Raw genomic sequence first — 25033 nt, 5'->3', positions numbered from 1 at the left:
AACAACTTTCACATTTGTGACTCTGTGCTAACTAATTTTAGCACAGAAACATGTAGTTAATGAATTATATCAAAGGACAAAATCATTTTGAAAGACACTAGGCCCCAAGGTTCTATAGGTTACAGTGAGAATATTGGCAATTAAAATTAATTCTTGTTCCTGTTCAAACAGTTGTTGACACCCACAAAGCCCTTTGGCACAGAGCTGAAGAGTGTGGTAGTTGTTTCTCTTCTTTCGTCCCATTACCTGTGTGAAGGACAGCCACCAAACAGAAAGATCCCAGAGGCCCCAGTCTCTTCAGCAGCCCTGCTTCCAGGGTAAAGTGGAAGTGGTTGCAGCACAAATGTGCTACACTGAGCCAAATGAGTTAATGAAGTTCAATGTAAAACTAATGAAGGCAAGGAGGTACATAGCTTTCTCACACATTGGCAGATGCGTATATTCTGGGGGTTGGATATTCACTTCTGTCCTTTTAAAGGTTTCAATTCCAAACACTCAAAGATTTGGAAGGGAGAAGTGGTAGTTTCGTTGGTGTAAATGGCAAAAGTAATCCTGCAGCAGTCTTCCAGTTTGTTACCTTGCTATGTCCTTGTTCTCTTCCCAAAAATAAGTAATAAGAGGAGACTATGAACAGGCTCTAATCAGCACTTGAACTTAGCACTCTGCTGACAAGATTTTGTGGCTAATAACCACTTACTACATGTTAAATGTACTCCAGTTCACTGAAATAAAATCAAAGAACTTTTAAGTTGATCAAACATAGAGATTCTTAGTCCCATAAGAGCCTCTAATAAAGACTAGCAAGTGTATGCTCCTGCTCAAGAGGACCTAAATAGTACAGGTATTACACGTCAGGTCTAAGAACCACAGTCAACTACATAAGGATGCCTGGAGAAGTCTCTCCTGCAGAGGGTATGGAAGTCAGGGGATGTTTTTAGACTTTTCTGCTGTGAGAATGGGGATGACAGTGAGTACTGAGTCACTATTATTAATTTATTTCTCAAATAGAAAATTTAGAAGAAAAGAATACATCATATATTAGGAGCTGTACAGCTTCAGCATGTGAGTTAAAGACTAATACAGCACTTCAGTAAAATGTCTAAAGAGTGTGAAAAAGATCAAAACATGAGTCAGTTTGTGGCAGCCAACAGAGACACATCTTGTCAGGCAGCAGACTACGTTCGTTGTTCAAGTGATGGTAGGCTGGCAACAAGCATCATCTGCTCCAGGAGTAGAGTCACTGAGTCACTTTACCTTGGAGGATTCTGTGGATGAGTCAGTTTTGCTCCAAATCAGACGCTGCAAAGTTATATTCTATTCCATAGATTCATTCACTCCAATTTAGTTTTAACTGCCTCTGTTCACCTTGGTTCATGGAAGAATAATTGTATGTGTACTTTTTTCATCTTTGCTGTTACTGACAGTCTCATAAATGAGGGAGAGAGAGCACATTCATTGACCTGAAATGAAGCACACTTTATCAAGAAGCAACAAAAATAACAGCAGTGCTTTAAAATGTTATGAAACGAAACAGATTAGCCCTTACGTCCGCTTGAACGAACATGGACTCATATTGTAATTAGCCAATGTACTACAACAGAAATTTCTAAATCATTGGTAGGGTCAAAGCTTTCCTGGGATCCTGAATAAACAAAATCCATAGCACAACTACCTCTAGTTCTAATAAGCCTAAATAGTCTACATGCTTAAAATAATTTACATTTTAATGATTTCTGAAACACATTGCTCAATACCAGAAGTTCCAATTAAAAAGTGTATTTAACTTTACTGGAAACAAGTGTCTCTAGTCCAAGCACTGCTGAGATCATTATCTAAAGAAAGCTGAGTGTGCTGACATAAAGGAAACATAATTGGCTCTGGAGAAATCAGAAATTTAGAGCTGTGATAAGGAATAAAAATACAAATGGTCAAGCAAAAAGAAAAACAACCTGGACTGATTAAGGAAGAGAAAAAAAATCTTTTGTTCTGTAAACTGAGCTCATTTGACCTGAAAATAATATGATAAAAATCTTTGAATCTGAATTTCTGGCTCATATTTAAAATCACATTCCATTTGAAATATTATTTTTTTATTTTGGGTGGTTCTGTTAAGTGTTTGAAAAGTTTTGATCACAGATGCTGCAAAAGCTGTGCAAGGTTTAGCAACCAGAAGGGAGATGTCTTTTAGCATTTTTGTGTTTCATTGTTGGTTTGTTGGTTTTGTTTTTTTTTTTTTTCCTTTTCATTAAAAGACTGTTATACTTTTTTTCTTCAAGATAGTACGTTTCCTGAAACTTAATCTTATGATGAGGGTGCTATTGCAGCTCTATTCTTCCAGACAGGCAATTTCAGCCCATTTGACAGTTGCTTTAGTCCATTACTTAACCGGAAGCATGTATTATTTTCAGCACTGTTTTCCTGATCTTTCTCTTTTGCAAGCTGATGGAATCAGACATCCAAACACTTTGCTTTCCTTTACTTTGCTTTACATAAGTGGAGTATCTGGGTTAGAAAGGAAAGGTCAGGCAGTTCACAGCTGTAGATATTATTTATTCTCCTTGGTAAGTGTGCAAAAATCTCTCCTAAATGAGACCAACGGTATCTTCCATTGTCCAGAAATGATAGAGCCCTGAATGAGAATCAGCACAGAAGCACCAACTGCTTTTGGAAAGATGCTTTGGGATTCTTCTTCAACATGTGTGTGAAAAAATTTTCAGCCTTACGAAGAAAGAAAACCTTAACTAAAACTTTGGTTTATGAGGTGAAAGGCAGTTGATTTATTCAGTTCCAAATGTGTCCTACTTTGGAAATTGCTATCATTTGCTATGGAATGTCATCTAACTTTAAAAATAAAGAAAAGAGAAAACATGGGGGGGAATATACCCTCATTGTTAAAAGAGTGTTGTTACGATTGAGATTCCAAAGTCAGATTTTTAGTTCTACAGTTAACTCACCTTCATCTCTTGAAAGACAATATTTTATACAGTGCAATACAATAACCACCTTAATGCCTCAAAACACACATTCACTCATATGACTGTTTTACTGGAGGTTATGCTGTTTTTTAAATTTGTTTGCTTTAGTTTAAAGATAGCCATTCCATTAGTTTCTTTCATGTTTAAATTGAGATCTTTTCTTTGACACCATCTGTAGTTTGTTAATGTAACCAGTCCATAAATTTCTTTCTTCCCAGATGAAGAAATTTGAAAACTTAAAGTTCAAATGTACAAAGTCAGTCACATATCTAAGTGATAAACCATAACTGTAAGGTTCTCTAGATCAAATATCTGCCTGCAGTGGTGAGCAGCTTTTGACATAGAGCATCAATTTTCCTTTTATTTCCCCAAAACCAGCTGTACAAAATTGATAACCAGCTTTAAACCTATCATCCTAAAGGATTCCCTTTAAGCTGGGTAAAGCTGTGGTATAGCTCTTTGCACGCTGACAGATGAAGATGCAGCACGTTCCCCATGTCCTCTGCTGATCAGCAGGCTCACAACTCCCATGTGAAGTGAGTGAAAGACAGGGTTCAAATGTTAGTACTGTGAATGCATCTCTAAACTAAATCTGTTCTTCTCTCATTTTCAGCATTTGGGGAATGTATTTGCAAATGTAAAGCAAGATAAATCCTTTCAGGTTCCAGCGTTTAATTAAGCTTTCAGCTATCTTTGTGAATGAACCAAGAGCATCTAATATGCCTGTCTACGGGGAACAGATCAGGAGTACCACTCCATCTGTGAAGTTGTTTGCTATCAGCTGGAAAAAATCTCTTCTCAATTAGCCCCTCTCTGTGTCTAACTTCCTCTGGAACATTGCAGCTACTACAGCTGAATCCCAATCGTAATAAATGTACTTGAACTAAAAACCACTTTGACATCCTCCATGATGACCTGTGTTTCTGGTATTAACAGGAAATCAGGTTTAAGTGCTGGCAGGGTAAGCTAATTATAGAAACCAGTATGGGAAAGATGATGTTAAATGACTTAAAAATCATGTAAGAAAGTGTTCAAAGTTTTATAGCAGACCAGGGCAGAATTGTTCCATAATTGCTCTGATTTTTTTCTTCTCTCATATACTCTCTTATTATAAGTAAATGTATGAAGGATTCCCAAAGTGGGAAATAGCTTGGTTTAGACTCTAATTGGAAATGGTAAGGATTGAAAAAGTGAAACCCCAACTTGAGTGGATCTGCTTACAGGGACCACAGGCAATGATTCACTCCAAAACAGCAATCAACAAAAAGACCTTACCGCAGAGAATTTTCTATCATCCAGTTGGTCTAACACATTTATTCAATAAAATGTATCATGGTAACCATGTGGGCAGAGATGATCACTCATCACCCCATTACCATCCAAACTCCATTTAATACCTAAATTAGAAATGTCGGTAAAGACCAGGTTAGAATGGTCTTTTCCCACAGTATATGAGAACTGATAATGTGATGCTGATATCTCAGAATGAAATTGTTCCTGTCAACTGTAAGAAGCTCAGAAGTCATGGTCAACAAAATATTTAGAATAGCACTAATGCTCACGTGGCCAAATATGAACCAATGTGCCAAATGTCAAACACCTGTACTTCAACTTTTTTGTCTCAGAACTTTCCAGAGGAAACTTTTCTGTGTGCTATAGTATCAATATTCAGATGTCATACACCACTTTCAGCTGTCAATACCAAGTGAAGACTGAGTCTATCTTCATCTGTATTGTTCCAGCTGGCTTTCTTGAATATCCAACACATATGTTCAAATAAAATGAAGTAAAGAATTTCCCTCTCTAAAGATAACCTCTAACTTAAGTACTCCCAAATCAAAGAAGCAAATGACATATTTGAGTATCAGTCAGCAATGGGCCAGCTCTCCTTCTGAATGCTTCCCCTGACTGCAGCTCCTCTACCCATACTGACATTTCCCTATTTCTCAGGACATTCATCCTCCTCCTGACTACTCCCATTTTCCTTACTACATGCCTATCATCACATCCCACTGCAATGTCACTAATCTAACATCATGCTGCCCCACTGCCTTCTTACCCCTGTCCATCATTTTGCTGCTCAAGACCATTAACATTAACCTCTCTCTGATACATCTACCAGACAATTAACACCTGCTTGTGCACAGTGCCTGGGTGAAAGGCTACAGCAGTGCCACATGATTTCTCATGCCTTCCATTAGCTGCTGTGCAAGGCTGCCTGTGTAATCAACCAACGTTTTTTCTAAACAAAAAAGAAGCTTTCTTTTTTGTTTCAATCCTTTTTAAACATATATAAAGGAATCAAAAAGTTTTTTTTCCAGGAGTTTCGCTGTACGTGTATTTAACTGAGAAGAATTCAGGCTATTTAACAGTCTTATATTTTAATATGAACCGTAGGGAAAATGTAACATGTCAAAGTATTTTGCCAGTTCTGCTGCTCTGTGTCATTTACCCATGCACAGAAAGACCATGGGTTTGGCTCGCAGAAGTAATTAGACTGATATGAACAATTATGAGGTACACACAGAGAATAATCTCTGAAAGGTGTCCTTTGGCTCCCAAGGCCTCTGAATGCACTTCCATCACATTTTCAAGCTGCCTTCTGAAAACCACAACCGATGGAAGTGTGCCTTTATTTAATCAGGTAACTAAATTACCACTTTCGTCTTCCCTCAGACGTTTTTCGGAGAGTGAAGTATGGTGAGAGTCACTGCACACTTACAAGGGCCTGGAACAGAATCCGGAACCTCTGGAACACCACAGCACGTCGTGGGTTTGCAATAGCCACAAGCACAAAAACCACCGTACCTGGTGCCCCACGCAGGTCGCTGACAGGCACTCACAGCTCTCGTGAATGAACCCTTTTGATATGAACAGCACCTAGACTGGAGAGGCCGCATATCCACATCAGCGTTTGAGCCGCCCGTCCCACCCCGAAAGGCGAGAGCCACAACACCCTCCCACTGCGCACCCGTCCAGCTGGGTACCAAAGCGAGGCTCCACTTCCCAGAGGGCCACGCGCGGGGGAGGCCCTACCGTCCCCCTAAACTACCGGTCCCGACGTGCCCCGCCGATAGCCTCGGCCAGGGCGCGGGCGCGATGCACGCCGGGAAGCGTAGTCCCCGCCAGCCGTGCCGCTCTCTCGCGCCGCCGCCCCCCCCTTCCCGCCACTCTCCGCCGGCGGCCCAAACTTCCCGCGCACGCTCTGCGCCACGTACGCTCTGGCGTCACGCGGCGGCGAGCGCCTCCCCGCCGTTCGTGGAGCCAATCCGGGGTGCCGGCAGCGCGAGGGGGCCCCTCTTGACCTTTGACCCGGCACCGAGCGCGAGCGGCCGCCCGCCCGCTTCCCCGCCCCTCCCGCCCCGTCAGCCGCAGCCGCAGGAGGCGGCGGAGCGCCCGCCTTCCCCCGCCGCTTTCGCCCCGCCGCCGGCCCCTGCTCCGGCTCGCTCCGCCGAGCACCGTCCCCAGCAGCGGGCCAAGTGGAGCAGGCGAGGCCGGGAAGACGCCGCCTCCTCCTTCTCTCCTCCTCTCCCTCCCCCCCCGGCCGGGTCCGTCAACATGGCGAGCGCCTCCTACCACATCTCCAACCTACTGGAGAAAATGACATCCAGCGACAAGGACTTCAGGTGGGTACCGCCGCCGCACCCCCCTGCGGCCTCCACCGCCCGCGCCGCCGCCGCCGCCAGCCCGCCGCACCCGCAGGCCCCGCGCCGCCCTGCCCCCACGGCCGCCTCCGCGCCGGCCCCGGGCCTGGCGCCGCGGCCGTCGGGCGGCGGCACGGCAGGTGCCCGTCGGCGGGGAGGCCTGAGGGGCCGACCAGGGCCTGGTGCAGCCCGCCCGGGTTCTACCCGCCTCACTGCCTCTCGTGGCCGCAGAGGGTCCCCCCCTCCCCGGCCTCCGCTGCAGGGCTGGGCGCAGACTTGCTGCTGCCCCGGTAAGAAAGTTCCTGTGAGGGGAGTGCCTTTCTCCCTGTTGCGGCCTCCACGCGTCGTGTACAGAGGTTCCAGGCAGCTGGGCGGATCAAAGTGTCCATCAGGTTTCCTGACCTGCGTGGGGCCAGGTGAGAGAGGAGGTCAATGGTTGAATTTGTGCTCTTGCAGATCTCAAAAACTGAGTTGACAACACTTCGAGCAGCCTGATGTTGACCCTGCTTTCAGGAGGTTGGTTGAGGTGACCTCCCCGGTTCCCTTCCCAACCTCAAAAAAAATATAGATACAGGGATCCTGCAGATAGGAGTAGGGAGGGCCATCCAGCACAGTGGGCTTGAACATCCTAAGCTCACAGGCTTTTTGGATGCTGCATCTTGTAGACAGAGAGGTTCTGTACCTCTTGCATCATTTAATACTGCCTCTAAAGACTGTGTGTCCAAAGAGAAGTCTTAGTTAAGCCTTAGGGGTACAGGAGCACTAGGTGTATTTGAGCTTAGGTTTTCTCATGAGTGCTACTTCTTATTGGATCATTTGTTTGCTTTGTAATAAACTAATAGCCAATAAAATGGCAAACGTTTCAGCATCTGAAAATTAAGTGTTTAAGCATAAGCTGTTAAAAAACACCAGAGATTATACACTTATGCAGTAGTTGTAGCAAAGCATTAGGTTAAAAAGAATTACAGTTCTTTGTAATGTGTGCAACCAGAAGTTCGCATCTGAAGCCTTTATTTGTCAATGGAGGGTACATGAATACAGAGAGGGAAAAGACCTGAAATACAATTGGGTTTTGTTGCTTTGCTGCAGCATTACATTGCTTAGTTTATGGTTAAAGAACGGGTTGACATCCAAATAAATTTCTTGTTAATAAAGTAAAAGCTATATTAAAAAGAGATGATGATTAAATAACCGTAGAATCGGCTTCTGAGTAACTTTGCTTTTGACAAACTTTTGTAGCACTGGACAGAGATGTGTCAAATTTCTGGGCTTTTTTCAAGTTGATTTCTTTCAGATTTTAGTAGCATGATATTACCTGGTGGATTTAGGCTAGAAGTTTTAGAATTAGAAGAAAATACTGATTTGTCTAAAAAGAGACAGTCCAGAATTGCCTGTATTAAATTTTACTAAAAAATAGATTTGCTGTAAATGTTACTGAAGAAGTTTTTGCTTTTATCATGCTAATTTGTTTCTGTGATTAAGTGAACCTTCCATTTTGTGCTAATGAGGAGGATGACTTAAAAAAGTAATTTGTGACTAAGTACTGATTTTGATGAGTTTAAAACTGTCTGCATAACAGAGGATAAGTCACAACTGTGAAATGCATTTGTAACAAGTGGGTTTTTTTTTTCTGCAGCTACATGGGGTTAAAGCTTATTTTTTAATTGCTTCAGGAGGGCACCCTTTAGAAGTTGCCTTTGGAATTCTCGAATATTAAGAAATTCTTAGCAGAGATTAAAGTGTGCCTTTATAAACCGGAAAATGGAGTGATGGTAGACCTTTACAAACTGGCTGTTATGCAGTAACACATTTTGTAAGACTTTGTGTCGTGTATTTGCATAATGGGTAAAGTAGTATTAAGTACTAATAATTGTAAGTGCATTTATTCTTAGATCATGTATTTTTGAGGAGAGTCAGTGTAGTTAACTTGTAAGTATTATATTAAACCACAGTTTAAGTAACCACTTTACTGGAATCTTCTGATTTTTTTTTTTTTTTTTTTTTGCAATGTTTTCATTGGAAGAGGAGAATGACTCCTCTTGAGTGCAAGGTATGAGGAGCTGCTGACATGCTGCTACTTTGCTCCTGGTAAAGTTTGATGTGCCTGAGGAGGAAGCAGTTGTGACTAGAGGCCACAGTTATTCAAACCCATGTTTCTAACCAGCTACTTTAAGCTAAAGTTTCCAGCCCCCTACACCCTCTTTCCCTGCCATTATGGGATTTGGGTTGTTTGGGTTTTTTTAAATGGAGTCTGCTAGCAGGACTACTCAGTTGTAGTTGAGTGCAGAAGCTGCTCATGCAAAGGCTGTGCAAGCTCTGGAATTTGTCACGAGCAGGTGACAAGTAAATACATGTGAACTGTAAGGCTGGGAAGTGGGAGCTATAGACCAAGGAAATGAGGAGAGGCTATTGAGATTTAAGAAAATGAGGTAAATGTAGCAGTAACACGGAGACAGTTTTTGAATGTTCTAGTACTACATGACTTCATGTGTATCCTTGTTCTCATCTGATCTGCCCACTATTTTTACCTATCAAGTAGAATTTTCTTTGCTGTGCTTAAAAGCTGATGCCATTTGTGTTCATCGTCTGTTTATGTGCACACATCTGGTTCCTGTGGGATCATAATCTTGCTTGGGACTATTGGTGTGAATGAAAAGTGAGTGAGGTCTTACCTTGGAAACACCTTGAGACTATTAGACTGGAATTACTGTATTAAAAGACAAGACATGATGAGGCCCATGATGTGAGGGCAGGCATCTGGCATTTGTGATGTATATCAAGATTACTCAGAGTCTCGGCTTTCATTTTCAATAGAAAAATATCTAGCATGTCAGCCTGTAGAGGTAACCTTATAAGTATGACTGAGCTCAAGTGATGTGTCTGAAGTCCACATGTCAACCTTAACTGTTTAATTACAAACCATTTTTGCCTGGGGCTTTGAATGTGGGTTGGGATGAGTACCAGAGCCCAGTGGATTTGTAATTGAGTAATACATCTGTATGACAACCTCTGAGAAGAGAGGATACTTACAAAAGAACAGATTGGAAAACAGACTTCTGGAAGAAAAAGAAACAAATGGCATAAAAGCAATATTTTTGGAAATATCTCAATGTGTTCTTGTATTGGTGGCTATGACAGTGTTATTGAATAGTAATGTTATTGATGGGAGAGATGATTTTATTTACTTGATTTCCCAAGATTTAATCTTGGTCTTCAATGTAGCACTCTGGATAAATGCAATCAGCCATTATCTGGACTATAAACATACCAGTCTGTACAGAGCAAGGAAATGAAAAACGTGTGAAATGTATCTTCAGTTTTATTTCTCCCTTCATTAATGTTTGGCTTTTCTGAAATTTATGGGAGAATATTTGAAAAACTTCTTCCAGCTTATAAATTATATTAAACTAAACTCAGAGCAGAGACTATTTATTTTAAAAACAGTCTTTTGAAAAAACCTTTTTTTTAAAGAACAAATATTTTCATTTACAACATCATCATAGCTAATGAGAAGACTATTTTAAATCTAGGAAAACATTAGTTTTACTTTTTGGAAATAATTTGGAATATAGTGTGAAAGTAAAATATTTAACTTCTCTTTAGGGAAGGGTGATGACTTAACTAAAAGTTACTGTCATTTCTAAGTACAATTTTTCTCCTTTTTCTTCTGCAACTAAAATAAATGCTACTTGCACTGCAAAACAGGTAACAGGAATTCAATGTTAAATGTGATTTCATAAGAAATGATGGAAACTGAGAATCTTGAATTCTGAACAGTGAATAACCTGTATCCTTTTATCAATATTTATCTGACTATCTTTTGTCAGGTTTATGGCTACTAATGACTTGATGACAGAACTGCAGAAGGATTCTATCAAGCTTGATGATGACAGTGAAAGAAAGGTGGTGAAGATGATTTTGAAATTACTGGAAGATAAAAATGGTGAGGTGCAAAACTTGGCTGTCAAATGGTAGGTATTCTTCTTCTGTGGTATAAAGAATTCTATAATGGCTGAAAAACATAAAGCACTTGAGAAACTTAAAGTACTGCTGCCAAGCAAACTGATTGTGGAGCCGATATCTACAAAGGAGCCCTGATACTTGTAGGATACCTGCTTTATTTATACTTTTTTTACAGAACTGTCTTTTGTTGACATTGTAGATAAACATTTGGGGTTTCAAGTGACAAATAGCACATTCAGTCCTTGCTGAAAGTGTATCAGTAACGTGCTTATTCTTTGGTAATAGTTCTTGAATTACAAATCTGTTTTAAAAGATTATAATTCATTGATATTTGATTGTGAGAAAGCAGATGATGTGTAGGGGAAGAACTGTAGTATGGAGTAGTTTTCAAGCAGAGGTAAAAACATTAGAAGGTAAATATATGTTTTGGTTGTCGACTGTAGAACTTACCTCTTCACTAACATCCAGGATACTGTGGTAATGATTTTTATGTGCTTTACCAGAACTGTAAATGTTTCATGGGGTCATGGTACAATCACTTGCATTTTTGAGACTTGTGATGCTTAAGTACCCTCTTATCCTCACTTTATTTAACTTTTATTTATGGTGTGACTTTCCCAGAGCACCCTTTGAAAAGATGCTCTGTTTATTATGACTTCTGTTCTTTGCCCCTTTGAGGAGGGCGTTTAGTGTACATAATAAAGTTATCCTGAAGTTTAGGTTAATGCACATAGACATAGCCTGTATATCACATCTTTATTGACAGTGTTAGAATTTTGAACCTAAAGTACAAAGAATATTTTTTAAAACATTAAAGAAAGATTGCAAAGGGAAAAAAATGAGAAAATAGATGGCTGCCTGTGTATGTGCACGCTTCCTGTTCTTTTTTGTTATTAACCATTCTTCTATTTTTAAACTTTACTTTGATATTCTGATGAAATCCTTGGAATATAATTAAAATGACAGGATCTATTTAGAATATTTTCAAGAAATCCAAATAATGTTGAAGAACAGTGTTAAATTTATTGTAATGGGACAGGAAATGTGATAAAGGAGTTATCAGGTCAATTCTGAACATTCATCCCAGAAGTGTACATTCTTGAACGTATCAAGGTTCTAGCATCCCTATCACTTGCAGTTATGCTTTGATGACAAAAAAAAACCCCACTCTCACTCTTCTTAGGGCAATTTATTCTTTTGTTATTATTGCACAACAAGAAGACCTTTAAGACAGTCTTAACAGTGTGGTTGGTTGACAGTTCTTGCCCTCTTAGTACTTTTTCTTGCATTGGTCTTTGCTTTGCACTGGTTTGGACACTTAGTTTCCTTCTGGCTTAGCACTCTTCTGTAAACAGATGAGCACTGGCAGAAACCGTAGTGAGGGTGAAGGATGGGAGAAGTTGAATACTATTAAGCTGGGGTTTTGCTAACACAATTCAAGCTCATCTTAAATCTTCCATCTACTACAACACTGGGTATAAGCCTGATTTGTTGGGAAGTGAAATTCAATCAGCATGTTTTTCTTGACTTTTTGGTTTTCAAATATTTTGTGGTGATGTTCTTCACTTGTGTATTTCATGCTGGCACTTTCAACTGAGGAAAGCACAAACTGTGTTTAGATATCTGTTCATTTAAATCCTCTGGTGAACTTTGGAGACTATAAGCAGCAGCTTTGACTGGACTGTTACTTGATGTGACCCATTTAAGTATAGATTCCATCTCTCATAGAAAGAGAATTTAAGACAACCCTATGTACCTTTGAATATGTATCTGAGCAGATTTTTCCCTGGGGAAGTGAGGACAGATTTGCAGTTTGTTAGGAGAACTTACTCTACAGGTAGATCAATGGAAACACTTGCAATGTCAAAGGTATTGATCACTCCTTGTGCAGGTAAGAGTCTCTTGTGGCAGAATTTTGCTCTTTCAAGGGTTGATTCTTGAAGTTGCTGAACAGAGCAAGTTTAAAACAACTTGGAGCAGCCTTAAAGCAGCATTTATTTTTAGGTAACATGTAAGCAGTGTTCCTGGTGTGGCCTTCTTCATCTGCTGCTTGCTTTCATATTTGGCTAGGAAGGGTGCTCTTAGTTAAAACGTTGATGAACTTGTTTCTTATTATCTCTTCAAAGCACTCTAATGATTTTGTTCTTCATCCTTTCCGTTAACATTATGCTTCTTCTTAGACAGGATAAAACATGTTCTTTGGTTAGCAGAAGTCAGATTGAGAGTTCATGGTTATTTGGGTAGCTCCCTTGCAAGGTGGTTGTGCATTTCTTTTTGAACAAAAATGAAATTTGGTGAGCTGCCTTAGTGCTCTTAAAGTAAAAGTCAACCTACTCTGAGCCTTGACCCTGCAAAAGGGAAAGGAGTATATTTGTCAAGCTTGTGTTGTTGCAGGCAGTAGATACAAACTAGGTCAGTAACTGCAGGTTGTTCACCTTGTATTTCTTAAGAGCATGTAAAATTTTAAATGTATGCTTGTTTCTTTCTGGAGGAGTTGTTTCATGGTTCATCTGATAGTCATAGGCTGTTCAAATCCAGCCAATGTAGAAAATGCTATTGGGCATTCTTATTGCATGTTCTTAGTTGCAGGCTGTTAGTGTTGTCCGGCATGATATCCTGTGCACTTTATGACAGTAGTAGTTATACTACCTGTAGCTCTAGCCACATTTATATGCATCTGGATTAGACAAGCAGTATAGTTTGTCTAAGCATAGGTGCTATTTTGTATGGACTATTTTCTTCACTGCCCATAGTTGGTAATGTTCTGTTGGCCCAAATGGCACATTAATTGTTACTTGTGTTCAGTGTTGCAGTTTAAGAGTGAACTGCTGCTTGTTGGAGCAGCTGTCTGTGGTTTGATATTCTGCCATTTAAACCTATACTTAGATTTTTTTTTTTAATTGTATGACACTGTGAAATGTTTCCTGAAAACTGTAAAAACCCAAACACACACACATAGATATAATATCTTGCTTAAAAAAATATATCTATAAATAAAGTAAATACTTTCAATGATTCCTCCCTTGTGATACTGTAGTTTCTTTGCATATATCAGTGTGACTTCTGGGCAGCAATTCAATATAGGGAGCCCTGCTTGGTGCTGTGAGTGTGAGTCATTAATGTGAACAGGATGATGCACATACTGGCTGCTGCGTGGCTGATCCGGTTCAGCAGCTTTAAAGCGTTTTGGATGCTGTGGCAATACACTGCTGCACATCATGCTGTACTGGTGATTTGGATCTTTTTTTTTTTTTTTCCCCTTTGTGAATTTTAACTCTTCTCTGTAAGTAAGTCTGCTTATTTGAATAGCTGTTAAAATATGCCAGTTTGAGACTACAGTGGATTGTGGGTTGGTGCCCACCTTCCTAATAAGGGGCTACACTATGAACACCTTCATTTTCAAATGTTTGTAACTTAAAGAAGACAGTGTGTTGTAGTTGCTATTTATTTCTGTATGCAACTAAATCAACTTTTGACTTTAAGATAAACTGGACACAAATTATCGGCTAGTGAAACAGAAAAGATGAAAGAGCACTTACAACAATATGTGAAAGTGCCTTCAAATGTATAAAATGCATGCTTAAGTGCAAAGGCTTTGTATTCAGAATGGATTTAATACAAGGTTATTGTTTCAACTTCTGATAAACTTGATTAGTAATCTTGGACTAACAATAAGGTCTGTAAGTGATATCTACTGATTTTCAAGGCCAGAAAAGCTTGAGACGGTCTCTTTTTTTAAGACTTGCTTCATAATTGGTATGTTAGCTTTATTGAACTAATAGGCTGATCCAAACTCTTTCTAGAAACTGTGATTTCGAAGTGTTTGTGTGAATGATAGCCGTTTTAGTATTTTGGTAATCTTTAAAACATCTGCAAAAAAGCATTTCCTATACTTCATTGAGATGGATATAATTGACTGGCTTTCACTGTGATTATTTTAGTTACTCATGGCTTATGCTTGAAAAAGAAACATTGATTAGAAGATAAATCAGAAGAATTTAGTAGTTGTTCAATAGTTCAGGTTTTAAAAAAATCTTTACTGTAATTTCAGTAAGTTCTCACTTGCAGAACAATTGGTCTTTAGTGGAGATCTGCTTCTGGTCTGTCAAAGGCCACGTATAAAAGGATGAGGCTTTAGCAGGGGGATCGGACTAGGTAATCTCTAAAAGTCTCTTTCAGCCCCTGCCGTTCTGTGATTCTGTGATGTCAGCTGCGCATCTCAAGGATGTGGGAGATGTATTTTTGCAGAGCTGCACAAGTTGTTGCAAAATGCAAAAAGCGGAAGACATGACCTTTTTAAGAGTAACATTGCCACTAAGAATCTCACCAACCAGATATTAAACTTGCTCACTATTGATGAAAAGCAAATTTTCATGATTCCTACTCTGAAGTGTTACCATACTTTTGAAAGGATACTTGATTTTGTATGAGTGTGCATCTATAATTGTACATGTGATTGTTCCTGCTTCCTGTTTGCAGTACTTCTGTTGGAGCGTGCAGCATTACAGATGTGACATGGTTTCTACAGTTCTGCACTAGCACCTTTGTATGTTGTAGTCTGTTGATGGACTCAAACAGCGAATTTTTCTGGACTACTGTGGATCATAGAATCGTAGGGATTAGAAGGGACCTTTAGAGATCATCTAGTCCAACCTCCCTGCAGAAGCAGGTTCACCTAGATCAGGTCGCATAGGAACATGTCCAGGCGGGTCTTGAAGACCTCCAAGGAAGGAGACTCCACAACCCCTCTGGGCAGCCTGTGCCAGGGCTACCTCACCTGAACAGGGAAATAGCTTTTTCTTATATTTAAGTGGAACTTTTTGTGTTCCAGCTTCATCCCATTACCCCTTGTGCTGTTGCTAGCTACTATAGAAAAAAGGGATGTCCCAATCTCCTGACACCCACCCTTTAGATATTTATAAATGTTAAAAAGATCACCCCTCAATCTCCTCTTCTCCAGACTAAACAGCCCCAGTTCCCGCAGCCTTTCCTCATATGAAAGGTGTTCCAATCCCCTGATCGTCCTGGTGGCCCTGCGTTGGACTCTCTCCAGAAGTTCTCTGTCCCTCTTGAGCTGAGGAACCCAGAACTGGACAAAGTACTCCAGATTAGGTCTCACCAGGGCAGAATAGAGGGGTAGAAGAACCTCCCTTGACCTGCTGGCCACACTCGTCTTGATGCATCCCAGGATGGCATTGGCCTTCTTGGCCATGAGGGCACATTGCTGGATCATGATTAGTTTATTATCAATGAAGACTACCAGGTCTCTCTCTACAGAGCTACTCTTCAGCAGTTTGACCCCCAGCCTGTCCTGGTGCATGGGGTTGTTCCTTCCCAGATGCAGGACTCTGCACATGTCCTTGTTGAACCTCATGAGGTTCCTCTCTGTAATCATCAATGTAATTGTTTATGTTCAAGGTGATATGTGCTTGTGTTGCTTGCAAACGATTTACTGTCCACCACTGCAATGCTGTAAGTAGCTTCAAACTGACAATATTTGAAGAGAAACTAGTGATGTGTCAATGAAACACTGTTGAAGGGAAAACTTGGCTGAAGAGTGAAACCAAGTGTTGGAGAAAAGTGTGAGTTTTATGAGTAACTGGAGAAACTGTTTCAGTGCACTCAGGAATGGTTTGATGTATTTGAGGCTGGGAAATCATTTTTGGTAACAACCTGTGTGTTGATAAAGGCTTATGTACAAATGTATCAAGAATTTATCTGTTGAAGGAAGAGATCTTTGCCAGTATCAGTGTCCAGAAATTATTTTGAAATTATTTTTTAAAAATTCAGTGTTAGTTAAACATTTTTGAAGCAGTAAAGTGACCGGACTAGATTGGGGATCTGGTCATCTAAACCCCTTCTCTCAGACATTTAATAGGTGTCAAAATGGTTTGGTGGAATCTAAAGATTTTGGTACAGTGCCTGTTTCTTAATTTAAAGATGAATGTCAGGTTAGAGCCTGAGATCTGGCTTCTTTTAACAAAGGGTGCTCTTGTCAGAGCTGCTCATTTTTGTAGGAGTAGGTGTACTTGCTGAAGGAAGTGACAAACCGTTCTCTTACGTCTTTGCTTCTATGCACTTAAAGGGCTTCTTTTTATGCCTTTCATCAGATACCGGTCAGTATCTCAGTTAACAGTTTTCTTGAGATTATCTGTGTCTTCTAGAAATGTTACACAGAAGTTGGTTTTGTGCATTTATTTTTGAGATATCTGTGTATTTCCTTAAAATACTCTGCAAAATGAGTAAATTGCAATCATCCTGAATTTGTGGCATTGAGCTGATGATAATGCATCAGTTTCAGATGTCTGTGGCCTGATTTGACTACTGTGAAATTAGTTCCAAGTTTAGTACCTTAACAAAACTGAGTTAGTTGTGTGTCATAGTTTTGTGCATGGTTTTGGTAAATATGTTTTGCTGTTGCTGCCTTTTAAAAAAAAAAATCTCAAGTTTCCGACATTTTCAGCAGGTTTTACCACACAAGTAGGGTGAGGATAGGTGAGGAGAGAGGAAACCAACCAGGTTGTGATTCTCTTGGGAATTGCATATTCATGGCTGCTAAGGTGAGTGAAGTGCCTGGAGTGTAAACACTGTTCTAAGTTCATGGGAGTAAGGCTGTGAGCACAGCCATTGAAAGAGAAGCTTCTAAGTTTGACTAATGTGATGACAGACCACTAATGCCAAAACTTTGAACCTTACTCTGGTGACTTAAATTGTAAGTCACAATGGTAGGATGCAAGGCCTCGCTTTATGTAATAATTAAATCTGCTTTGTCAGTGTTGTCCTTCTGTCTGTACTTCTTGCTTGTTGCCTTTTGCCTTTGTTGGGCCTTTTTTAATGGTAACTAGCTCCTGCCTTTGAATTCTTGGACCTGAGAAAGAAGGGTAGCAGCAGTAGGGTACATACAACAGATTTTGGGATGGAAGACATATTTTTGTTTTCTACTAATGTGTAGAGCCATCTCTACCTGCTGTCCAAGAGTGAAGGCCATAGATCTCAGCCCTTTTAGTCCAGCTGGAATTACTGGCTTGCAGTCTCCTGAATCTGAGCCTAGTTCTCCAGTCTGTCTCCCTCCAACAGCTGTCTCTAACAGTTTAGTTTAAGCTGTTGGAACACTGTTTTATCAGGAGTGGAGAAACCAGGTAATTAGATGGGGTGGGACAATGATTTTGAGTGTCTACAGTTGTACTGTGGTGTGAGCTATATATGGTGCAGAGGGATGGCTTTGCAATGACAGAGGATTTCTAAGGCAGGAATCATGCGAAGTGTGTTTGGGAACCTTTGTAGTGGGAGCAGCAGAAAACTTGGTGCTTTGAGACTGAAAGAAAGACTGAGTTTCAGAGGAACTTTAAACATGTGGGTTTGGATTTACCCTGTAGGTGCTTCTAAACTGTTTGACCACGTTATTATTACTTTTTTTGGCATGCGTGCTTCGGAGTACAATTGCTTTGACCAGAAGTGGGGTTAAGTGATTTGTTAAAAATGAATAAATTCATTGTCAAGTTTGACTACACATTCAGAAATTAATTCCATGTGTTAATTCAGAAGTTAATTCCAAGTTGCCAAATCACATTACAAAGTGATGAAATAATACAAAACGTGAAGATCAACAAGTAAAATAATACAACGTAACATTTCATTGTTAACGACACTTTGGAGTTAAGCTACAAATCCTCAGATCTCCACTGCTAAAGCAATGCAGGAATTTGTCTTTTTCCTCCCCAACAGTACCAGCAAGGTAGTAAACATGTGGTTGTCTTGCTTCTTGGCAAATAGAGTACTAGCTTCAGTGCCTGTATATTGAAAGCCATAACCTCAAGTGTGTTCCCTCCTAGTTGCCTGGCTGGCAGTTTTATTAGCTAGTAGTAGACCCAAGCTGCAGCAGTGTTTTTGGAGAGTTATGCTTAAACTCCAGTGCCATTTCCAGTAAAATAAGGAAAAACTATTTTGCTTGTTATCTTGTACATTGTGTATTTTTCTTAATACATATAAAATAAGAATAGAAATCTCCTTTAGACTGTAAAGATGTGAGTGATTTTTTCCATCTTAAAACAGTTGCAGGCTTTTGTAAAGCAATAATTTTGGAATTAAATTGTTTAAATACTAAGCATAAATTAAGTTTTTGCCTGAGTGGCATAAATTAATTTGGATTTTTGATTATCTTCTTTCAGAATAATAGCCTTCATTGAGAGCTTTGTAACTTGCTGGCTTGGACAAAATTTCTACTTGCCTATAGGTGATTCACTCTTCTGCCTAGTTTTCTGCAGTTGACTTAATGCCTGTGCTTTTTTTAAAATAAAACTTCTTTTAATTCAGAATAATTTTCAAAACATCATGAAATAAAACCAAAGCATTCTTCTTCACCTTTGTAATCACTAAGGTCTGAAAGGAAGTGCTCTACTATCTCCAGATAGTTTATTTCCAATAATCTGGTACCACTAGAATATGATGTACTGAATTTATTTTACTAGAACTTCATACTAATATTTGTTCATTGGTATTTAGCTCTGTACAGTGATCTGTCAGCTCCATTATTACAGCCTACAACCGAAAATATCAAGTAGGAAGTTCTTCTCCTACCTTTTTCTAGTGTCTTGAGCTTGTTCTGGTTTTGGAAGGTGCTTTGAAAGGCTGGTTTTGAAGAGGAGGAAAAAATATTTATCCCTGTATATGAAACTAACTTGTGACTGAACGGCTGTTCTGGTTTAGCAAGGAGAAACTTTTGGCTTAGTAACAGGGGGAGCGGGTTGCAGTGAAGACCCGGTAAAGAGTTTGCGGACTCTCCCCCCGGCTCCTGGGTTCACACCCACCTCCAGCCCGGCTGGGCCAATCTGATGCCTCTGTGATCACTATTTAGGGAAGGGAATTTGAAGTGCTGGCAGGAGGTGTAAAGAGTGATACAAGATGGGAGGCGACCACGCGGACCCTTCAGCCAGAGAAGGAGGAAGAGGAAGGAGAAGCAATAGACCAGACTCCTCTGCAAGCCGTGGCGAGAATGCAAGCTGTGCCCCTGCAATCTATGGAGATCCATGGCAGGACTGAGAGTTACCAGCAGCTCCGTGTGAGTGAGCCCGGATGGGCGAGGGACTGTGTGGGGAGACGGCCATGGCCCAGGCCGTGTTGGAGAGCCTGCACGCCGCAGAGCAGCCCCACACGAGAGGCAGAGAGGAGCTGCAGCCTTTGGAATAAGTGCGCGTCGGAGCAGCCCGTGCAGGGCTGCCATGTGTGTGAGTTACCCCACGGACTTACAGGGAGGACTGACGTGGAGTTCACCCGTCCTGAGGAGGGACAAACGGCAGAAGCTATCGGGAACAGACTAACTGAAAACCCCACTTCCCCCCTCCCCTCCCCCAAACCATTCAAGGGGGGACAAGGTAAAACCACCGGGATCAGGGCTCTGAGCCCGGGAAGAGGGGAGGTGTGGCTGGCAAGAAGGTGTTCTTAAAAAGGCTAGTTGGACTCTTCATTGTTGTATTACTCTGTTGTTTTATTTTGGTTATATTTTGGGGGTATGTTTTAGTTGATGTTGCATTAAATTATTTTCTGTTTTCTTCCCCAAACCGAGTAGCCTGCTCTGTTTTATCGTGAACCTTAAGTGGCAATTAAGCTCTCCCTGCCCTTTGGCAATCCTCAGCCTCTTCAATACTCGAGGCCAATCGTGGTCTTTGTTCCCTGATGGGCCTAAACCACGACAACGGCTTAAAAAGTTTGAAAATTTCTACTTGCTTCAAATAAATTTTAAGTGCAAATGAATACATTACAGCTTTCCAAAGATCACTGTTTTACCCTAAGCATGGGAACACAATCCATCTTTGGACAGCGTACTTCCTTTAGACTTTGCAAGAAGTTAAACTAGGCAATACTTCTAGTTGAATATTGTTTTGTTGTTGATTATATTAGACTATCAGATTTCCTTGGTGGAACACTGGAGGCAGCTAAACCAGCAGGGGATGGTCTGTGCGCAAGACCAAGTCTGAACATTGTTTATTATCCCTTTGATTCACATGGCAGAGAAAATAGTACTTTCCTGAAGATACATCTATGTTTCTCCTCATTCTGCTGATGGGCTACACTACCAGATGGATGTTTTCTGCAGATAGTCCTCGCTACTGCTGTTTCCATTCTTGCCTCAAGCCATTACTTTTTCTCCTATGTGACTGTTGCATACAGTTCCTTTTCTTTCTGCCCTTGCTTCTATCAGGGTCAGTGCAGAACATCAGCTTCATAGACATTTCGCTTCGTGTCATGTCACGCCTCTAGCGTTGATGTGTGTTTACTCAGTGTGCTTTCTTGACTGGTTAGTAGTACTACGGATGTCACCACAGAGAATAGCTGGTTAGAGAAGCTTACAAAGCAAGGGAGCTATGTCTTTCAGTGTAGTTACCGTATGTGAAGCTTAACCATACATTTTTTTTATGTACTGTGGTAGGAATGCCTGTAGCACAGCTTGGAACATTCTTTTTTTTTTTCCAGAATTTGATATGTTCATGGATAACGTAGTGTGCTTAGGGGAGTTGCATTAGATAAAAATGTTTGGTAATGCAAAGTCTTTGGGATTATTTTTTTCCCATTTCTGAGATCCTTTGTTTGAAGGCAGGTGTTTTAAAAATAGGGAGAAACTCGTAAAGCAAATTTGTAGCCAGAACTGGGAGGCTGCTACTTGTAGGAGAGACAGTTCTTGGAGAAGTTCTTACAGAGATTTTTCATAGGTGAACGGAGGGAAATAGAGACAATATAAGACTCTTTTTGTGTAACTTCCCTTTTGGAATAGAATAAGAACAACGGAGAAATGCTGAATGTTGGTGACGGCTAGGAATACGGTGAAGGATGCTATAGTTTTAGCAGTCATAGAATCCTTGAGGCTGGAAAAGACTTTTAAGGTCGTGAAGTGCAGCTGCTGACCCAACACTGCAACGTCCACTACTAAACCATATCTCTAAGAGCCACATATATGTGGCTTTTAAACACCTCCAGGGATGGCAACTCAAGCAATTCTTTGGGCAGCCTACCCCAGTGCTCAACAACTCTTTCAGTGAACTAAACTTTATTGGGGCATCTATACGTTTGGTGTTTTGAACAAATTAGGCCATTTGACATGGGAATAAAAGATTATAATCCTCAAAACAGTTGTAATCACTAAAACCTCAAAATTCATAGGAAAGAGGGGAAACTTTGCTACATATAGTGGTGCCTGGAGACCATGAATGAAGGCATGCCATGCTATTGTGTTTTTTACTGTTTACATTCCATTAAGCAGGACACTCTAAGGTGTATGATAAGTCTGAGTGTATATCAGATTGAAGCCAAGCATTGTGTAAAATAAAGATGCAATAATTAACAGGGTTGCTTACTTAGGTGTGAACTAAGCAGTCCTCGATGGTCACACAAACACACAAACTGATAGCTAGGTAACTTCTGTTTTAAATCTTGGTGTTAAATGAGAAGGAAGAGAGACTCTGGTTTTGAAACTGAAGTAGAACAGTCATTGCAAAAGCCATTTCCACCACTAGATAAAAACTAGGTACTAAGTCAGCATTTTCTTACTATGTTTCTGGAGACAACTTATCAACCTCAGCAGTTGAAGGTTTTCAGATTTCAAAATTCTGCTTCATATTGCTACCAAAACCAAGTTTGTGACTTGAATGCAAATACTGAAATAAAATGGAGGGGTTTGTTTAAGGTTGTAGATTTAATACTTTTCTCTTGTTTATACAGCCTTGGCCCTTTGGTGAGTAAAGTGAAGGAGTATCAAGTGGAGACTATTGTAGATACCCTCTGTACAAACATGCTTTCAGATAAAGAGCAGTTACGTGACATTTCAAGCATTGGCCTTAAAACTGTGATTGGAGAACTCCCCCCAGCTTCCAGTGGTAAGGCATTTTGTATTCAGAACTATCTAGTTTTATTGTTTTATTACTAATTTTAAAAACGCAGAAGCTGGGATCTTTAGTGGAGAGGATTCAGTTCGTTTAACATAGGAGCTGATTTCCATCAGAGGAGAAATTTATGGTACAAATATTCTTTTAGTTTCTTCTCTGACTGTATTTCCAGATTTTACCACTTTAAAAACTTTTTTACTGAAGAATTACATTAATGCGAAAACCAAAGTAATGGTGTATGAACTTTGATATAACAGAGTGAGTGAAAATGCTTCAATTTTAATAATTGCCTGGTGGAACATATCTAGGTTGTAGTAATAACTAAGTCTCATCTTGCTTTTTGATTGATAGTATACTTTAAAATTGATTATAGCTTGGGTATTTTTCTTTAATGATGTGATTTCTTCTCTCTGTTTCTAGTGTTTTGGAAAGTACCTTGGGTTTCTAACAATTGCCTGTTGTGATTACTGAAATGCTTACCTGCAGTGTTAAATGAAGGCAGTCTTTCCTCCAAAATAATAGTAATGATGAACAGCTCATCAGTTAATGGCATTACTTCTTTATTCAGGTGCTTTTCGTAGTGATCCTACACATCATAGTGTAGGACATGAATGAGAATAGAGAAATGATTAAAAAAGCTTTGGAAATGCAATTTTCAGAGGCTGAGCTTTCTTTTAAAAAGCATCTGTTGGAAGTTGACATGTAAGTCTTGGTTTTAGCAAACAGTAGTGAGATGTATGAAATACAAAGAACCAATTTTAAGTAAGTTTAAGCTTTTCTTTTTTTTTTCCTATCTAAAATAAAAGGAGATTTTGGGGTGGAGGTAAAGCTGAGGCAAAAGTGTAGCAAAGTCTTTCAATGTAGTTAGTATTCCTAATACAAAAAATCTTTGGTGTTATTTGTTACTCTAAACCGATTGTTTTCTTTTTTTCTTGGTCCCTAAGGGAACACATTTGACTGTCCAGTAGTTAAATTTAGTTTTAGTCATACTTAAGAATAAGCCATAAATATATATTTCACATTGAAAGTGTGATTAAGACATTTGATGCAAATGAAGCTCGGTGCTGGCCGTTTGGTAGCTATTACCATGACATGTTGTTTTTCTCTCATAATTACTATGAACAATGTTAGCTGGGGGAAGGGGGAACTGTGGAGTTGTAGTAAAGACATTTTTACTTGAATTTTAAAATACATTGGGTATACATTTTTCCCCTTTCTAAAATGTTTCACTAGTATTTCAGCTTATTATTATTTAAATAGCTTTTTGTGCAAAATCATTTTATTTTACTCTTTTTGTTATGCAGCTATTCTTTAGGGATGACTGTTATCTGTTTCTCTGCTTCTTCATACCTTTTAGCTTAGTCACTTATTTTTACCTGTAATGCTTTTATTTATTGCTCTAGACTTCTCTGGGCCTTCACTTTCCATTGCTTGCCCTGCCAAAACCATTGTCCTTTCTGATATATATGCCTTAAAACAATTAAGAAGCTCTCCTTTTCCATAGTTTCTACATAATCTTTGAGCTGTAAGGCAGGACATGCTTTATATTAGCAAACAAACTGTCCAGGCTTGTTTTGTTGGGTGAGGAAAGAAGCTTTTTGTCGAGATCAAGTTGCTTTCCATAGTCACAAATGTGATCTCTGGCATTAATAACTATACTTTTTTAAATTATGAAAGTGCTGAGGTTTTGTTGTACTTTCAGGTTCTGCATTAGCTGCTAATGTTTGCAAAAAGATCACAGGGCGTCTCACTAGTGCTATAGCTAAGCAGGAAGATGTGTCTGTTCAACTGGAGGCACTGGATATCATGGCTGATATGCTGAGCAGGTAAACATCCCTCTTCCAAAATGCTGGTGAATGCTCATAAATGCTCCTTAAAGCTTGAACTTTATTTTTCCAAATGTTACATTTCAGTTGCTTCAAATTATGCAAAATGATATGGTAATGTATTAAGTATAGGTGAAACTTCATTTTGAAAAAAATAAGTGAATGTATTTAAGAAGTCGATTGATAGATCAGCTACTTTGTTAATCTTTTGACAACTGTAGTTTTAACCTTACTTTAATGTTAATTGCTTTTAACCTGTATTTTAAACTCATTTATAAAAAGATGTAAAAGCTTGTATTTATAGACTTAATTGGAGCCTTTGTGGTGTTTTGGCAATATTTAAAATAATTGTTGTATGATATATGAACAAAGTTACCTAGGTTCAATTGGTTTGAGTTTGTGTTTTGTCTGTTTTAAGGCAAGGAGGACTGCTTGTTAACTTCCATCCTTCAATTCTGACCTGTCTGCTCCCCCAGCTGACTAGCCCCAGACTTGCTGTGAGGAAAAGAACCATCATTGCTCTTGGTCACCTGGTTATGAGTTGTGGCAATATGGTTTTTGTTGACCTCATTGAACATCTATTGACAGAGCTGTCTAAAAATGATTCCATGTCAACAACTAGGACCTATATACAGTGTATTGCTGCTATCAGTAGGCAAGCAGGTCACAGAATAGGTAAGGAAAAATACATAAATTATCTGTAACTTTTAAATGCTTTTAGATGAGAGTAATTACTTTGCTGTATTTTT

At 39.7% G+C, this 25033-nt stretch overlaps 1 protein-coding gene and 1 long non-coding RNA gene across 2 annotated transcripts in view; one reads left to right on the top strand and one right to left on the bottom strand.

Moving 5' to 3' along the window:
* Positions 1–896: 896 nt before the first annotated feature.
* LOC133628455 (uncharacterized) lies at positions 897–6654 on the bottom strand. Its single transcript, XR_009820695.1, has 3 exons — positions 6568–6654; positions 5784–5860; positions 897–1460 (listed from the first exon to the last, which is right to left on the bottom strand). It is a non-coding gene; the product is annotated as an uncharacterized LOC133628455 (long non-coding RNA).
* Positions 6197–25033, top strand: part of CAND1 (cullin associated and neddylation dissociated 1) — a 28736-nt gene continuing 9899 nt past the window's right edge. The window contains exons 1-5 of the mRNA XM_062016616.1: positions 6197–6601; positions 10447–10590; positions 22295–22449; positions 24161–24284; positions 24703–24959. Coding sequence (XP_061872600.1) covers positions 6534–6601; positions 10447–10590; positions 22295–22449; positions 24161–24284; positions 24703–24959 — 748 coding nt within the window. The 5' untranslated portion in view covers positions 6197–6533. The remainder of the gene's footprint in view (positions 6602–10446; positions 10591–22294; positions 22450–24160; positions 24285–24702; positions 24960–25033) is intronic.

This window comes from Colius striatus, chromosome 1 (genome assembly GCF_028858725.1).
Source record: "Colius striatus isolate bColStr4 chromosome 1, bColStr4.1.hap1, whole genome shotgun sequence".
Lineage (NCBI taxonomy): Eukaryota > Metazoa > Chordata > Aves > Coliiformes > Coliidae > Colius > Colius striatus.
Note: the sequence above shows the minus strand (reverse complement) of the source record. Positions and strands in the feature narration are given on the sequence as shown.